Source organism: Oryzias latipes, chromosome 9 (assembly GCF_002234675.1).
Source record: "Oryzias latipes chromosome 9, ASM223467v1".
Taxonomy (NCBI): Eukaryota; Metazoa; Chordata; class Actinopteri; order Beloniformes; family Adrianichthyidae; genus Oryzias; species Oryzias latipes.
In genome coordinates, this window is record NC_019867.2 from 5,886,054 (window position 1) to 5,899,976 (window position 13,923).

Genomic DNA, 13,923 nt, shown 5'->3' on the forward strand with positions numbered 1-13,923 from the left:
CCACCATCGTGATGCCACGCCCCCGCCACGTTGCGCGTCGACACCATAAGCCGCGGTTACATGTACAAAATATCTTGATGGGATCAATGGTCGGATTAGAATCCAACCGTGTACATGGAACCAGAAAAATGTTTTCAGAATATAAAAACGTTCACTAAGGTCACACTTTCCATCGGAATAAATCATTCGCACATGCGCAGTAGGGTTTGAAAACGGAAGGATATAAATTCCGCCAAGCGGCTTTTTTTTTTCAAACTTTATTGAATGTAACAATTCAATACAAAACAATGTTAAACAGCGCCGAGCGGCTATATACATTGACATGTCAGCTCGGTAGAATACGAGATGATCTTCTAAACGTGCTTTTAATAATGTTACGGTTATTATGAAACACCTGTTCGCTCATCATTTGAATTTTAATCCGTGTGGTCAGTGCTTTTTCTAAACGAAGCCAGGATTAGCAGTATGCTAACACGGGCTAACAACATTAGCTTTGGGTGGTGCTGCTTGCTGGCTGCACGTAAACATGTAAGAATAACATCAGCCTTTATTTAGTCGGGACACGACTGGAAACACAAATCCACGTGATTGTTTGACTGTTTTCTAAGGAATGAGCGACATTTCTGCGTTGAAGCTCAAACCGCTGTGTGTGCTGACGATCCGAGCTGTGCTCAGACACACACTTTTAGACCCGGTTCTGAGTTCGGTTGCTTGTACCCCTAGAGCTGCGGGACGGATCGCAGTCTTAAATCTCCCACACATAGCGCTCATGTAACAAAGCACCCCCCCCCCCCTTCCCCTCAAACACAAAGCTGTAAGTCCGCGCTCCGCCGGTCCACTTCACTAGTGAAGTGCGGGAGCGGACTACTTCTTTTCTATTTTGTTTGTTACTTTTTTTTGTTAAAGTCACTTCCCTCAGTTTATACTGGATCATCGCGGATTAGTCATTAGTTGGGAAATAAAATGAAAAAAGCAAAAAAACCGAATAGCAGTTATATAAGAACAAAAAATGTAAAAAATACCCCCCAACACCCCCCCCCCCCCCCCCCCGACGATGTCATCGTCCATCCCAATGGTTGACAGCAAACATCGTCAACGGCCAATTTAAGGGACATCGCCCAACCCTAGTATGAACACACATTTAAAGGGCCTTTATCATGCTATTCCTAAGTCTTTTATAGTAAACAATATCCATGTATATGATTAAGAAAAATATTAGTTCTTTTCCAACCAGAAGGTAAGACCATTCTATCTCTGTGGCACTGCCTTTTTCTCCTGTGGGTTCCGCCCATTTCATGACGTCAACCTAGAGTCAGCCTCTGCAGCTTGTCTGCGTTTCGCCCACTAAAACAAACATCCTAACGTTGGCAGAGATGGATGTGGATATTGTGCATTTAAAAGGAAAACGTTTTTGCTGATCACAGCTAGCTCAGCAAAAAAAGTGGAAAAGTGGGTATGTGTTAGCCAGGGGGCAGGGCTGGCAGCGCAGACCCTTCCTGGAAGGGGCTGTTCTCACTGGTCTACGTCACAATGTGAGAGCCCGTTCGTTTTCATGCGTTGGGAGGGGCTGGTGCTCAGGCATTTAGAGGAATACTCAGAAATGTGTGACTGGATCAAAATACCGCTTTCAGGTTTCTTTTCATGAGGAGTGAACATTTAAATACACTGAAAAGCTCAAAAATTAATTTTGCATGGTATAGGCCCTTTAAGATTGATGCATTTTTCATGGAAGAGAAGCTGAAAGCTGTAGCTTTGGATGCACCAACGTTGTAGACCAGGGGTCATAATCCAGGCCAAGACTTACTTAAGTTAGTATACAAGCACCACTGAATGGGACGATCCAAACCTCAAGCACACCTTTGCCTGGTACAGTGTAGTGGAACAGAAAATTTGTCCCAACTGGCTTCAGAGGGAACTTTTCTTCAACTTTGCACTATTTCTTCCCTCAATTAAGTGACAAAAACCTGGGCTTTAGACTCGTCCAAACATTGTATTAGTGCAACAGACTAGCTTGAACAAGTTAAATTAAAATAAATGGGGGAAAAATACATTAGTAAAACACAAAAATATATTTTAAACATATTTTCTTCTAAACCCAGCAAACTTAACCCTCCACATTTTACAATGAATGCAGGGGGCTATTAGTGACCTCTTCCATGAAGACTGAATCCTGGAAGGAAATTCATTATAAAGACATAACCCTAATAACTCTTAAACACTGCAAACGATATTTAAAGCAAAAAGTAACGCAGAACAGATTTTCACAACATTTAGAGCTAACTTTGACTTTTCAATAATTCTGTCCAGACTCTGGAGCTTCATCAAAGTGTCTTTGATGATCCAAATTCCCCTGTTGTACATGTGGTTGAGCTTATTTTAAGCTCCACTTACATCCTGTCGATAAAATCTGTTATTTTTGAGTTTATCATTCTTAGTAGTGAGCTGTTTCACACATTCTCTTAAAACAGGCCTGGCAGAATTATTTTGTTTCAAAACAAGTTCTTTCCCAAGTTTATCTGCTGCTACATAAATACACATATATGACAAAAAATGTATTAAAAGTGATTAAACAAAAGAAGTCACTTTTCTCAAATCTATCCCAGAGTTCAATACAGAGTCCCATTTCTCTGCTTTATCTGCTTTTGGCTTCTCTAATGCTTAAGTGTAATCTGAAATATAACTGTAGATTACATTCTTGCAGGTACTCAGCAGCCCTAAAGCAGGAAGTGATCACTAAATACTATCTGCTGCTATCTCAGAAGGACTCTCTGCAATGGTGCTGAAGTAACTCTTGTTTATGACGCATGCCATTTGCAGACAGGTTGGTTTTTCCACCAGCACCACTGCTGACTGGGGACAGTAGCCTCTTTGGACTGAGATACAGGAAGCAGACGTGGACGAAGGACTGGAGTGGGTTCCTGGAGAACACAGGTCATTTGTGAAGTCTGGCTTCCTTGCTGTGGCCGATGCTCCGACGTTCAATATCTCGATTTCACAGCTGATGCACTCCTCAATCCTCTGTGATGACAGCCTCTGAATGGTCTGACAGAAATGAAGAAAGCAATTAAAAAAAAAAAAAAGATAAAAACAATTTGGGTGTGAGATGGTTAAGCAAACTGACTACAGCAGTGAAAACAAAAAAATCTGCAGCAAATACTGACTCATCAAAACACACAAACATGAATATAACAATACTTAAAGCTTGTTTTAGAAAAAAAGAAGAAAAACTTTCTTTTCTAATATATTCAAAATGAAAAGCAGCAATCACAATAGCAATGTGTTGGATTACTGTGAATTTAAATTGTCCTAAAAAACACAATAGAAAACACAAGTCCTGAGTGAGGAGTCCTGAAGTCCTGAATGAGGAGGGCCGAAACGCGGGTTTACGTATATTTACACAGACTATACATTGAACGTAGCTGCTTGGACGCACCTGAATGAAGCTTCATGGTTATATTTAGCTTTTAAATTTTGAATTTCCACCAAATTAGACTTTACATTTCAGTTAATTCACAAATCCAACAGTGCTGCTGATGTTCACATTTATTTAAATCAGAAACTTCACAAGTACATACCAGTACAGTTTGTACTTTTACACTTGCACTGCCTTCTCAACCAAACAGTAGAGCGCATTTTGAAAACGCATTTTAAAACCATTGATTGTGTGTATTACTCACCCAATGCAATAGGAAAAAAAACATTGTTTTTATTGAATTTTCTTTGGTTGGTTTATTTTATTTATTTATTTTTATTTTATTTTATTTTTATTTTTCCACAATGCGTCGAAAGCAACAAATCTCACAATACAGAATGTGGAAAAAATGGACATCCCAGAAGCAGCTGCTTATTATTAGGGGTCCAGCATTTTAGACAAGCATAAAAATACAAAAGATAAGTGGCGGAAGGAAAAGAAAAGAAAAGAAAATAATTTCATAAATAAAATATACTAATAGAATGCGAGAAATGATGGTAATATAGTGGAAAGTGTTAGACAATAGGGACAATGAATTTGAACAACATAAACTCTGGCGTGTGGCCATATAAGTGTCAACAGACAGAAAGAAATCACAAACACGTTAATAGACAGTTTCGGTTGGAGCAGCATTTTCACAGTATGTTGACAATAATAACAATTTCAGTTTCCTTTTAAACATGTACATTGTTGCAGACTGTTTAACGTCATTTTCTAAAATATTCCAAGTTTGTGGACCTCTAATTGGGATTAGACAGGGTTAAAAAAAAAGAGAAGAGCATCTGTGGTTGTTAAATTGATAGTAGCTCATTCTTCTCAGTGAATGATTTGACAGTTTGTGGTTGTTTCTTCATACCTCATCCAGGAAGCTTTCAAACTCTGGAATTTTAATGTTCATTCCAGCCGGATAAGCAAACATTTCCTTCAGCCCAGTTCTTATCCTGCATGGAGGAAACACTCAAAGTTCATTTCATTTTCTTCTAAATGAGGAAAAAGTGATCTATGAAGAAAAAAAACCAACAGACAGACAATTAAACAGACTTTTTTCGCTGGGGCCACAGGAGAACGATGCAGCTCAGCAGCAGCAGGACTGGAGCCAGGAACTTTGCCAGCTGAGACGGGTCTGCAGGAGGAAACTCGGTCAGCTGGTAGAACTCATTAATGTTTGTCGTGAAAGGGGCTTCATGGGGAAGACCTACAGTTAATCCTGGTCCTGAAAGGGACACTGACTGAAGGTCCAGGCCCCTCTTTGGTGAGAGCGCTCACAGAGCAGACGTATTCCTGGTTTGGCTGCAGACCCTCTATGATAACAGACTTCTGCAGGGGATCTGCTATCGTTAAGTTTTGCACATCTACACACGAGAATGATAATAATGCATGATCTTAGCGAAGCATATATCATTTTTAAGGATCAAATGAACCCCCAAAACCTATTTAGCACAGATCTCTTGAAAAAATACTTTCTGTGCACACACTTGTAGCTTGATCTGGCGCTTTATCAGATCTTCCCCCCTGCACGGTAATCAGGTACCCAATGATGAATGCAGGATGAGCTGGATCGTGCTCGTTAAAAAGCCATTCCAGCGTTGCAGATGAAGATGTCGTCTGAACAGGCTGGACAAGGCTTGGAGACCCAACGTACTCTGGAACACATATGCAGGACTTTTACCCACATATTGCTGGTGATTGAAGGAATTTGTTTTAGGCTTTGTACTTTTTTTTTCAGACAGACTACATAAATACTGCAGAGAACCTCACATGAAATGGAAAAATAAATCTAAAAAAGCACCGCAAAAAAAATGAAAGCAATGTTGAAGGTTTCTAATAAGAACTACTGTTGAGTGCAGCAATATTTGATGTCAAGCCCCTCATAATGTCAGATTTTTTGCTTTGCTGCACAATGTTCTTTTATCAAACCTTTGCAATGTGGAATTTGTTTATACCAAAAACATATAAGGAAAAACTTTACAAAAGGAACTTTAAAATAACTCAAATTGGGACTTACTAAGTTCCTGTGAGTATCCGGTCTTTACCTCCAGCAGTTTGTGTCCATTTTCTGTGCATCCGTAAATGTTAAAAGAATACCTCAGTCCTGCTGTGAAATTTTCTGTCAAATAAAGGTGTATAAAAGTTGATGTTGAGATCCATAAAAAGTATTTATCAAAGCATAAAAGACTTACTGCTAGATAGGAACAAAGAATTGTTTCCTTTTGGGACTTTAATCCACTTCAAGGTACAGGGAACTGCACTTCCCAGAGTGCACCACTCCACAGTGTAGCCACAGGTGACAGCTCTATCTTTATCCCAGGACAGTATAATACCATCAGCTGAGGAACTCTTCAACCGTCTCTTTACCACCTGAGCTTCTGCACACATACCAGTTATTTAGCTGTTTTGCAGCCATTATGACATCTGAAAAGCTGCATTTATACTCCATTTACATCCTAAAATTTATATAAAGATCATCTTTTAATGCAGCTGGAATGTTTAATTTGTAATAAAAAGTATAACAAATTGTTAAAAACTCTAATTATAATCCATTTTATTGCATTTTCCCACAAATGAGGATCTCAGGTGTCTTTTGTACCTTGTCGCTCTGATGGTGGGATTGTAATGTGTGCAGCAGCCCGGTAACCCCTTTCCAGGATTGCCTCCACGGTGAAGTTACACTTCTCTGGACCGATAGTGACTTCCAGCTGATTCTGCCGTCCATCCGTCACATTCGTCCACATCCGGTCCTTCTGTGACCACTGAACTCTGTAGCTTTGGATGCTTACTGCTCTGTCACTGATGTGCTAAATGCAAATTGGGGGAAAAGGCTCATTGTCATGAAAAACCAAGTTTGCATCACATCCACAGTTTGGGTGCTGCATTAGGAAAATATTTCAGGTGAAATGGCAGAAATGAAGGAATGCTTACTGTATTCCACATGAGAGTAACATGACGGATTTGAGAGGCAGACGCTGGCTCTATTTTCTTCCATAATTCCAACATCACCAGTGGATCTGAGGAGGTTTAAAGAAGCAACTAGTGCTGATGCACTGATAAACTAGGTCCAGGTAATAACCATGCAAAACTTAAAGTTTGGACATGAATCAATTCATTCATAAGCAGGATTTTTAAGCTCAATTCTTTCTTTTCCTTTCTACCCAAAAGTCCCACCGTACAAACATCCTATAATAACATTTGATCTCAGGTTTTGTACTTGCATGTTTTAAACAGCTTGGGCTTTGACCAATTCCCCCAAAGTTTTCCGTTTGTAGAACATCTCACAACAATTGAGTACTCCGTGCTTGGATGCAGGTGTTCCACCTCCGCTTTGCAGACATGACTAGAACTGTTGCAGTCCACCTGCTACAGGGACCAATAGTTGAATAATAAAATGTTTTATCCAGGCACCAAAAGTTTAGTTTTCAGTGCTGGAATGTGATGGAACAACAGGATTTAAAAGAAAAAAAAACCTGTGTGATGTTTCCAGGAGTTGCAGAAACCTGACAGATAAGCATCATTTGGGGCAAGTTTCCCACCACTCTCCAGGAGATCCTGACATTTGTCACCCCGCGTGTTGCTCTGCAGCACTGCAACTCAGGGAGCACTAGAGGATATCAAATCAAATCAAACGTGATTTCTATAGCCCTTTTCCTTGGAAAACATAGCACAAAGAGCTTCACATTAAAACAAAACAAAATAAATACTACAATAACAAGCATGAAAATTAAAAGAGCCCCCTCCCCATACCTACACACAACCCACCCCATAACTGATGGGGATATGCAACAAATAGGTTGTGCCGTTTAACATTAATATACAAGGAATGCTATGTCTTTAACCCTTGTGCTATCCTTGGCACTTTAACATTGGGAGTTGGGTCATCTAGACCCGCTAGACAGTGCGCTGAACCTTTTTTCTTCAATGATCTTCACTGGTGTCCATGGATTACATGAAATCCTCTTCACCTTTGTCATGGTAGGGATAACACGTCAATGTAAGGATCTGGTCATCTGGACTCCATAGGATAGCACAAGGGTTATGACATGAAAAACGACATATAATAATTTTTATCATCCATTTTGGATTTGGACTTTTAAAAAAAGACCTCAAACCTCTTTCAGAAATGTTGAAGCTGTAGCTCTCCGTCTCCTTTCCCAGCTCGTCCTTCACCATCACACTGATGTTGTATTCTTGCAGCTGTGGCACAGCCGGGAATCTACAAGATGATGTCTCACAAGAGATGAGACCCTGATCAGAGTTCCTGGGTTTCAAATGGCATACAATGCAAATTGGATGTAAGAAAACAAAACATTTCTTCTGCAGAAATACTTACAAGCTAATCCTAGACTGTGAATAAACCTCAGTATTCTGATGCATGTGTGGTTTTGCATTGGTACACCCTGCAAAGGCTGAGTGGTTTAAGTCCTCTGTGGTCTCTCCGTTTAGATTTTGCATGTTTTTCTTTTGAATTTGTGCTCTTTTTGAGTCCTACAGTTTTCTTCCCACAATATGCATGTTTGGTTGACTGATGGTCTGAAGTTGCATAAGCCTGGGATGCACTGGAAGCCTGTCCAGGATGTACTCAAAGCCAAAAGGGGAAGGCAACCACACTTTCAATCATTCATCCCTCTAGCGTGCATGTTAGGTTAGGAGGCATCTGCTAAACTGAGTGAAAACACATTTCTTGTACCGTGAAAGCTCAGATCAGATATGAAAGGTAACCATGTCAACCAGCAGGATTGGCTTTACCAAAAACCCTAAAATATCCTATAATCATGAATGCACCCCCCATTTCCTAAAACAAGAGCATTAAAGAGAACTTACTCGATGTGGAGACTGTACGTTTGGGTGTTGGTATCAAACTCATCTCTCTTTCTCCCTGAATTCCAGTTGCACACGACAGTTGTCATGTCTGATGTGGCACAGCTGAGGTTTTGGGGCTTCTGAGGAGGAACTGAAATATAAGTTATTTTCTAGGTTGAAAGACCTTCAGGATTAAAAAAAAAATGAAGAAAAAGAAAAACGTATCATTTAAACTCACAACTGACGTAGTTCCAAGCGTAAACCTTTTTTCCTGTCCCCTCAGTGCAGGTGAGGAGCGAAGACTTAATCCTGTTAGTCGGGATTGTCAGGTTGTTCACGGTGATGGCCTCCACCGTGGCTCCAATGCTTGTGGAGGGGAAATGGTTGTTCCCGAAGTTGATGCTTGCAATCTTGACTCCTTGGGGGGCGACACAGCAGAACGTGGCACTTTTTCCCTCCTGCAGCACGCGATCAGAGGGAAAGATCCTCAGCGTATTCTTCACTTTTACCCCTTCATGACATTGAAAGCAAAGAGCAGATCACAAGAAGCTTAGAACACAAGAAAAGGTTAATAGGTAAATAAACACATCCAAAAATATGTATACAGTAAGAAAAAAAGTAAGTTAAACACAGAAAGGTTATTATGGATTATTTTATATAATAGACTGATTGAAAAATTGTTCCCTGATTGTATAGTTATGTGTTTTCAATGCATTCATAAGGACTGACTATTGAGGACCAAAAATAGCCTCTCACCGTGGTTGGTCGTCCAGTTGCTCCAAGGACTCGGGGCAGACTGATTACAGAAATATCGTATCCTGACAGAATGATCGACACATTCCAGGGGCAGGTCAGAAATCCAAGTCCAGGTGCGTTCAGCCGCAGCAGAAACGCTCACTTTTCTCTAATTAACAAAAATTACACTTTTTATTCATTCAATTACACACAAACATAACTGTATTGTCTAAATTATTAAATTTCTCTGCACTTACACTGTAAATAATGCTTTGCGTTTCAGTGCGGCCTATCTGGATCTCATAAATGTCACTCTCTCCGTCTGTGTGGCGCGCAGGCAAAGTCACCACAAGGCTTTGCTTCTTACTAAAAGCCTTCAAATGAGGGATGTTTGGTTTTGGTGCCACAGAATCTGATTCAGAGTTTTAAAAAAAATAAGTAAATAAAAACCGGCGTTCATACAAAGCAGCAAGTAGAAGCTTTAAGAGAACTTTAAAAACTTACCAGAGTCGTTACAGGATTCAGTTTGACCCTTAATGAATATGAAAAACAACACAAGCAGACCAGTGCAGGACATCTTCGTAACTGACCCTGACCAGAGTGGAACTGCGATCGCTGATGGTGGGCATGAACAGGGAAGCCTGATGAGTAAATAAAAACTATCAGTTTGCCTTCAAAAAGGAACGATTGCACAACTGTGACAGGAACTGACAGGAGGTGGGTAGATACCAAACGGATGTTGCAAGTGTTTTTCACAAGGTAAAAGAAAAAGAAAAAAAAGTCTGAAATGACGTTAGCCACAACACTTTTATGTACAAAATATCAGAATTACAGGAATAACAGGATTATAACATCAGTTCAAATATTATTAATAGCTGCAGTGCATGAAGCAATCATTATGTAATAACTTATCAGGAAAAGCCATTTTTACAGAAAATCATTATCGGACAGCGAGATCTTTGGCACTTTGGTGATAAAATAAAGACAGGAATATATAGAAGACCCTCTTCCAGTAAAGTGTGCATAGGTAGCCTGTCATTAAACATTTCTATCAAAATTATAAAACTATGGCAGGAAAAGTCTATTTTTGCTGATTGAATTATTTATAAAAAGCATGAAAGGGGACAATTACTCTCTTTACACCGCTGGGTAAACCTTATTTGGCCACGGATATATTTAAATATATATTTTTAAGTGCTCAAGGAGCATTGGCATCAATACTTCTGGTCTGACTAGTTATTAATGCTTTCAATTTAAGTGTTTAAAACACAAGAGTACCACTGTCTTAACACAAGTGCAACAACGATGAGAGATGCCATAGTAGTGTTAAAGAACACAAGAAGAGCTGGCTTTGAAAAAAGAAATGAAAAAGGCACAATAGTATGATCCCGCTGGAGGGTTTATGGATTGAAATGGTCAAATCCAGCAGATAGAAAAGCACACAGACGAATATTTTCTTTAAAACCTTAAGGAATCTCAGAGGTAAACAACATTCTCCTCTTCAACTTCATCTTCAATTTGTCCTTCAAGAGAGAGGTAAGCTGGCGGTTGGAGATGGGGGGAGAGCGATGCGGAGGAAAAGAAGTCGTCCTTGAAAAGTCCCGTGACCTCTGACCTCCAGGAGCTGGGAGGATGTGTGTCGTGCTGCAGGTGAAGATCTGCTGTGAAGAGAGCAACAGAAATCTTTAAGACTCGTTCATAAAAGGAGGAGGCGAAGACTGCGAGATGCCTCACTGTTGTTGGTCTGCGTGGACACCCTGCTGCTCAACGGGTGGAGGGGGTCGGGGGGGGGCCTGTGCGTCAGGCCATCCGGAGGTGATTTGCCGTGCGCCTGGCTGAGGAGGGTGTTGAGGCTGTTGTAGAGGCTGGCGGGGTAGCTGGAGCTGTGCAGGGGCCCGTCCTGGTTCCTCTTCTGCATCAGGAGTGCATGCTGTTGCTGGTTGTTGTTGGTTGGCTGGTGGTTCTGTTGTAAAGAAGCGAGCAAGACGACCTCGTTTTTGTACACAGAGCAGCTACCATCCAGGCTACCGGTGCGGCTGTGAGTGCACATCTGGAAAAAAACAAAAAAGTTTTCTCTGGATAATCAAGTGTAAATTAAATATGTGTAAAAACATATGAATGCAGATCAATCTGGTAGGATTACAAATCCATTCATTGATTAATCAATTAATCGTTACACCCCAAATAAAACGAGACCCGTTCTTTACCTTGTACCCATCCAGTGGTATTGTAACTGGCAGGCTGCTTTGGCGGCTGTGTCTCCAGCTCTGAAGCAGCCTCTGCTGGGTTTCAATCTTCTTCCTCTCCAGTTCCACAGTCCTCTGGCCCTCTTTGAGTCTGTCCAGGTTTTGCTGATACTCCAGCAGCTGCGCCTCCAGCTGCTCACGCTCGCAGCGCAGACGCTCCATCTCCAGGAAACACTGCTGCTCTCGCTGCTCCAGCACGCTCTCCTGCTCGGTCTGCAAGTTGAGGAGCCATGTTTAGAAATGCATTAAAAGTTTTTTGACTTTTTGCATATATAATGTGGTTCATCTGTCATGGTATTGATGTTTTGTGGACTTTTTTCAGTGCAATTTTGCATCCTTTTCTTTTTTTTTTTCCACAGCTCACTGTGGTCTGCGTACTAATTGGATGAACACCACTGTATTTTGGAGATAATTTTTCTGTGTGATTGTTTAAATTTTACCCGCAACATTGCAAGGAAAGTAAATATCAAAGCTAGTGGTAAAAAACATGTTTAAAGACCCACTACAAAAAATTGTGTTTCTAGTGTTTTTATCATGTTCATGTGGCCTTTTTTGGATGATGGAAGACATTTATAAAAGAAAATTAAGCTTAAAATTGCATTTCTGAGTATTTATTTATTCAAATGTTGTGAATCAGGAACAGACGAAAAAACTGCAGTTTTAAAAAGAGCTTATTTGTAACGTAGAAAATACGCTGGGTGTGCCACAAGCTCCCTGCTGAGCTCCATTCTGATGCATCCACCTGTACACAAATAGATTCATGTTCGTCTTTGTTTACACTCATCTGAGCAGCATCCGGTGTAAAATTGAATGGGTGGATGGCTCAGATATTCTTCGCCATTTTTGTTATACCAGTAGTGTTAGGTTGGGGGTGTGAGGGGCTGTAAGCTAGTGCGAGGGCACGTAAACAGAGCAACCCCGGCTCTGCGTCAACAATCCCAATCAACAAATCAGAGCCAAATTTCTAATGAACTACTGCTGCTCTGCAAAAACTACGTTCTAGAAAATGGCCCAATCATATTTGAAAGACGCGTTTATTATAGATCAGATCTGAGTGAGACTTTAAGCTCATTTCTGCAAATGGTTCAGGAAAAAAAAACAGTTTAGGAAAATAAAAAATCAGAATTTGCAAAAAAAATGTAAGCTAAAATGTGTAATATCATACAGCTTTATGCTGTAGATACTTTGTGTGACTTACTAGTATTTATTAAACACCATAGTTTAACATTTGAGCTGGTGATGATTGTGACCAAACGGGAATTAAAATGCTGAGTTGAAAGGGAAAGCAGTGAGAGACCAGTGACCCACACTGATGAAGCTTACCTGTTGCTTCTCTCTGGCCAAACACTCTTTGTCCCAGCGCAGCTGCTCCTGCTTCAGTTTGGCGTGAAGCTTCTGCACCTCATGCACCTCTTCTTTCTTCCTCTCTACACTTTTCTTATCTTCTTTTATCTTATCAATGTTCCTCTGCTTCTCCTGTTCCTAGGCAAAAGCAAACAGTTTTTGAAAACATCCACTTTCTAGAACATTATTTTTGTCAGTAGGAAGACATATTTTTTCAGAAAATAAGAATGGTTTATTGTTGGTACCAGGTTGTTTTGAAGAGAGGCGAAGTTCCGAAGTTGATATTTTTCTCCCTTCAGCAAAAGAAGCTTATAAACTTCATAACAGCTGTCCTGGAAAGTCACAGCTGCCTGCGAAAATTTGGGAAAAATCTAGTCACTCTGTTCTTCCTCTAACAAGAGAAGATTAATTTGAATAAATTAAGATATTTTTTTTCATTATAGTTTGTTGCAATAATACTTGTTTTAATTCCCTACAAAAAATGCCTTTACTTGTCTATGAAAAATCTATTTTGATAGATTAAAATAAAAAGAAACATTATTTAAAACAAGATTTCAGCTTTAGAAATGACTTCTTTTCTTTAGTGTCTTTCCTCACCTGCAGGCTGTAGAGAAGCTGAGTCATGTTCTGGACGCTCTCTGCCACCTGAAGAACAGCATGTTAATTCATCGGAACACTTAATCCAGCACAACAGTACCGGACTGAATTCAAAAGAAGTATTGATTGTGTCTAAAGCAAACAAACCTTTAACAGTGTCCCTTTGTCTCCTTTTCTGAACTCGGATGCTGGACTCCAGGACACGTTATCCAGCCCTGCTGACTCACTGTCGGATCCAAGAGAGGTGGAGCTCATACTGAGCGTGTTCAGATAATCTGCTATAAAGGCCAGGAGGGAGCACATGTTATACCGACTCAAGAAAACCATCAAAAAGAGGGTGACTCACGCTCAGAGGGAGACTCCTGAACGCTGCCGCCATGGCTGCTGTAGCTGCAGCAGTCGGGTCCGCCAGCAGGAGGGCTTTGACTTTGAGTTGAAAAACCATTTTGAGTCTGAAGGACGCTGATAAGGTTCTCCGCTACACAGGGAAACAAATGTTTAAAAGTCTTTAGCGTGTGCGGTTAAAAAAGGTAAATGGAAAAAAAGTCATGCGCTCTAAACTTTTAAGAAAGGACTGTAGCACAACAGGATGTACAGATTGAACAGCCTAACATTGCCCCTGATTGTAGAAGGTTTTTGTTGGCATGGTAACAAAGAAAGTGGATTTGCCAGTTGTTTTCACATCTGAATTACCGTCTTTTGGATTTTTCTGAAAGAAAATTGTGGCAAAAGGCT

At 40.4% G+C, this 13,923-nt stretch overlaps 2 protein-coding genes across 8 annotated transcripts in view; both read right to left on the reverse strand.

The window, feature by feature from the left end:
- Positions 1 to 1,970: 1,970 nt before the first annotated feature.
- LOC101175001 (leukemia inhibitory factor receptor) lies at positions 1,971 to 9,681 on the reverse strand. Of its 2 annotated transcripts, none has more exons than XM_023958926.1 (17): positions 9,506 to 9,681; positions 9,259 to 9,413; positions 9,023 to 9,170; positions 8,505 to 8,777; positions 8,288 to 8,417; positions 7,576 to 7,679; positions 6,934 to 7,067; positions 6,682 to 6,826; positions 6,392 to 6,477; positions 6,060 to 6,267; positions 5,653 to 5,838; positions 5,478 to 5,579; positions 4,948 to 5,115; positions 4,672 to 4,824; positions 4,514 to 4,595; positions 4,329 to 4,413; positions 1,971 to 3,042 (listed from the first exon to the last, which is right to left on the reverse strand). In XM_023958926.1, the coding sequence occupies exons 1-17, from the start codon at positions 9,576 to 9,578 to the stop codon at positions 2,734 to 2,736; spliced, it is 2,541 nt and encodes an 846-aa protein (XP_023814694.1). In that variant the 5' UTR covers positions 9,579 to 9,681; the 3' UTR covers positions 1,971 to 2,733. The 2 variants fall into 2 exon arrangements, with proteins under 2 accessions (XP_023814694.1, XP_023814693.1); XM_023958925.1 differs by having other exon boundaries at positions 7,576 to 7,724.
- Positions 9,682 to 9,789: 108 nt separating this feature from the next.
- Positions 9,790 to 13,923, reverse strand: part of LOC101175242 (rho guanine nucleotide exchange factor 28) — a 49,944-nt gene continuing 45,810 nt past the window's right edge. For all 6 annotated transcript variants that reach the window (XM_023958921.1, XM_023958919.1, XM_023958920.1 and 3 more), the window contains 8 exons: positions 13,535 to 13,666; positions 13,336 to 13,466; positions 13,189 to 13,236; positions 12,837 to 12,941; positions 12,571 to 12,729; positions 11,209 to 11,460; positions 10,736 to 11,051; positions 9,790 to 10,662 (listed from right to left, as the gene is read on the reverse strand). In XM_023958921.1, the coding sequence (XP_023814689.1) occupies positions 10,478 to 10,662; positions 10,736 to 11,051; positions 11,209 to 11,460; positions 12,571 to 12,729; positions 12,837 to 12,941; positions 13,189 to 13,236; positions 13,336 to 13,466; positions 13,535 to 13,666 (1,328 nt within the window). In that variant the 3' untranslated portion in view covers positions 9,790 to 10,477. The remainder of the gene's footprint in view (positions 10,663 to 10,735; positions 11,052 to 11,208; positions 11,461 to 12,570; positions 12,730 to 12,836; positions 12,942 to 13,188; positions 13,237 to 13,335; positions 13,467 to 13,534; positions 13,667 to 13,923) is intronic.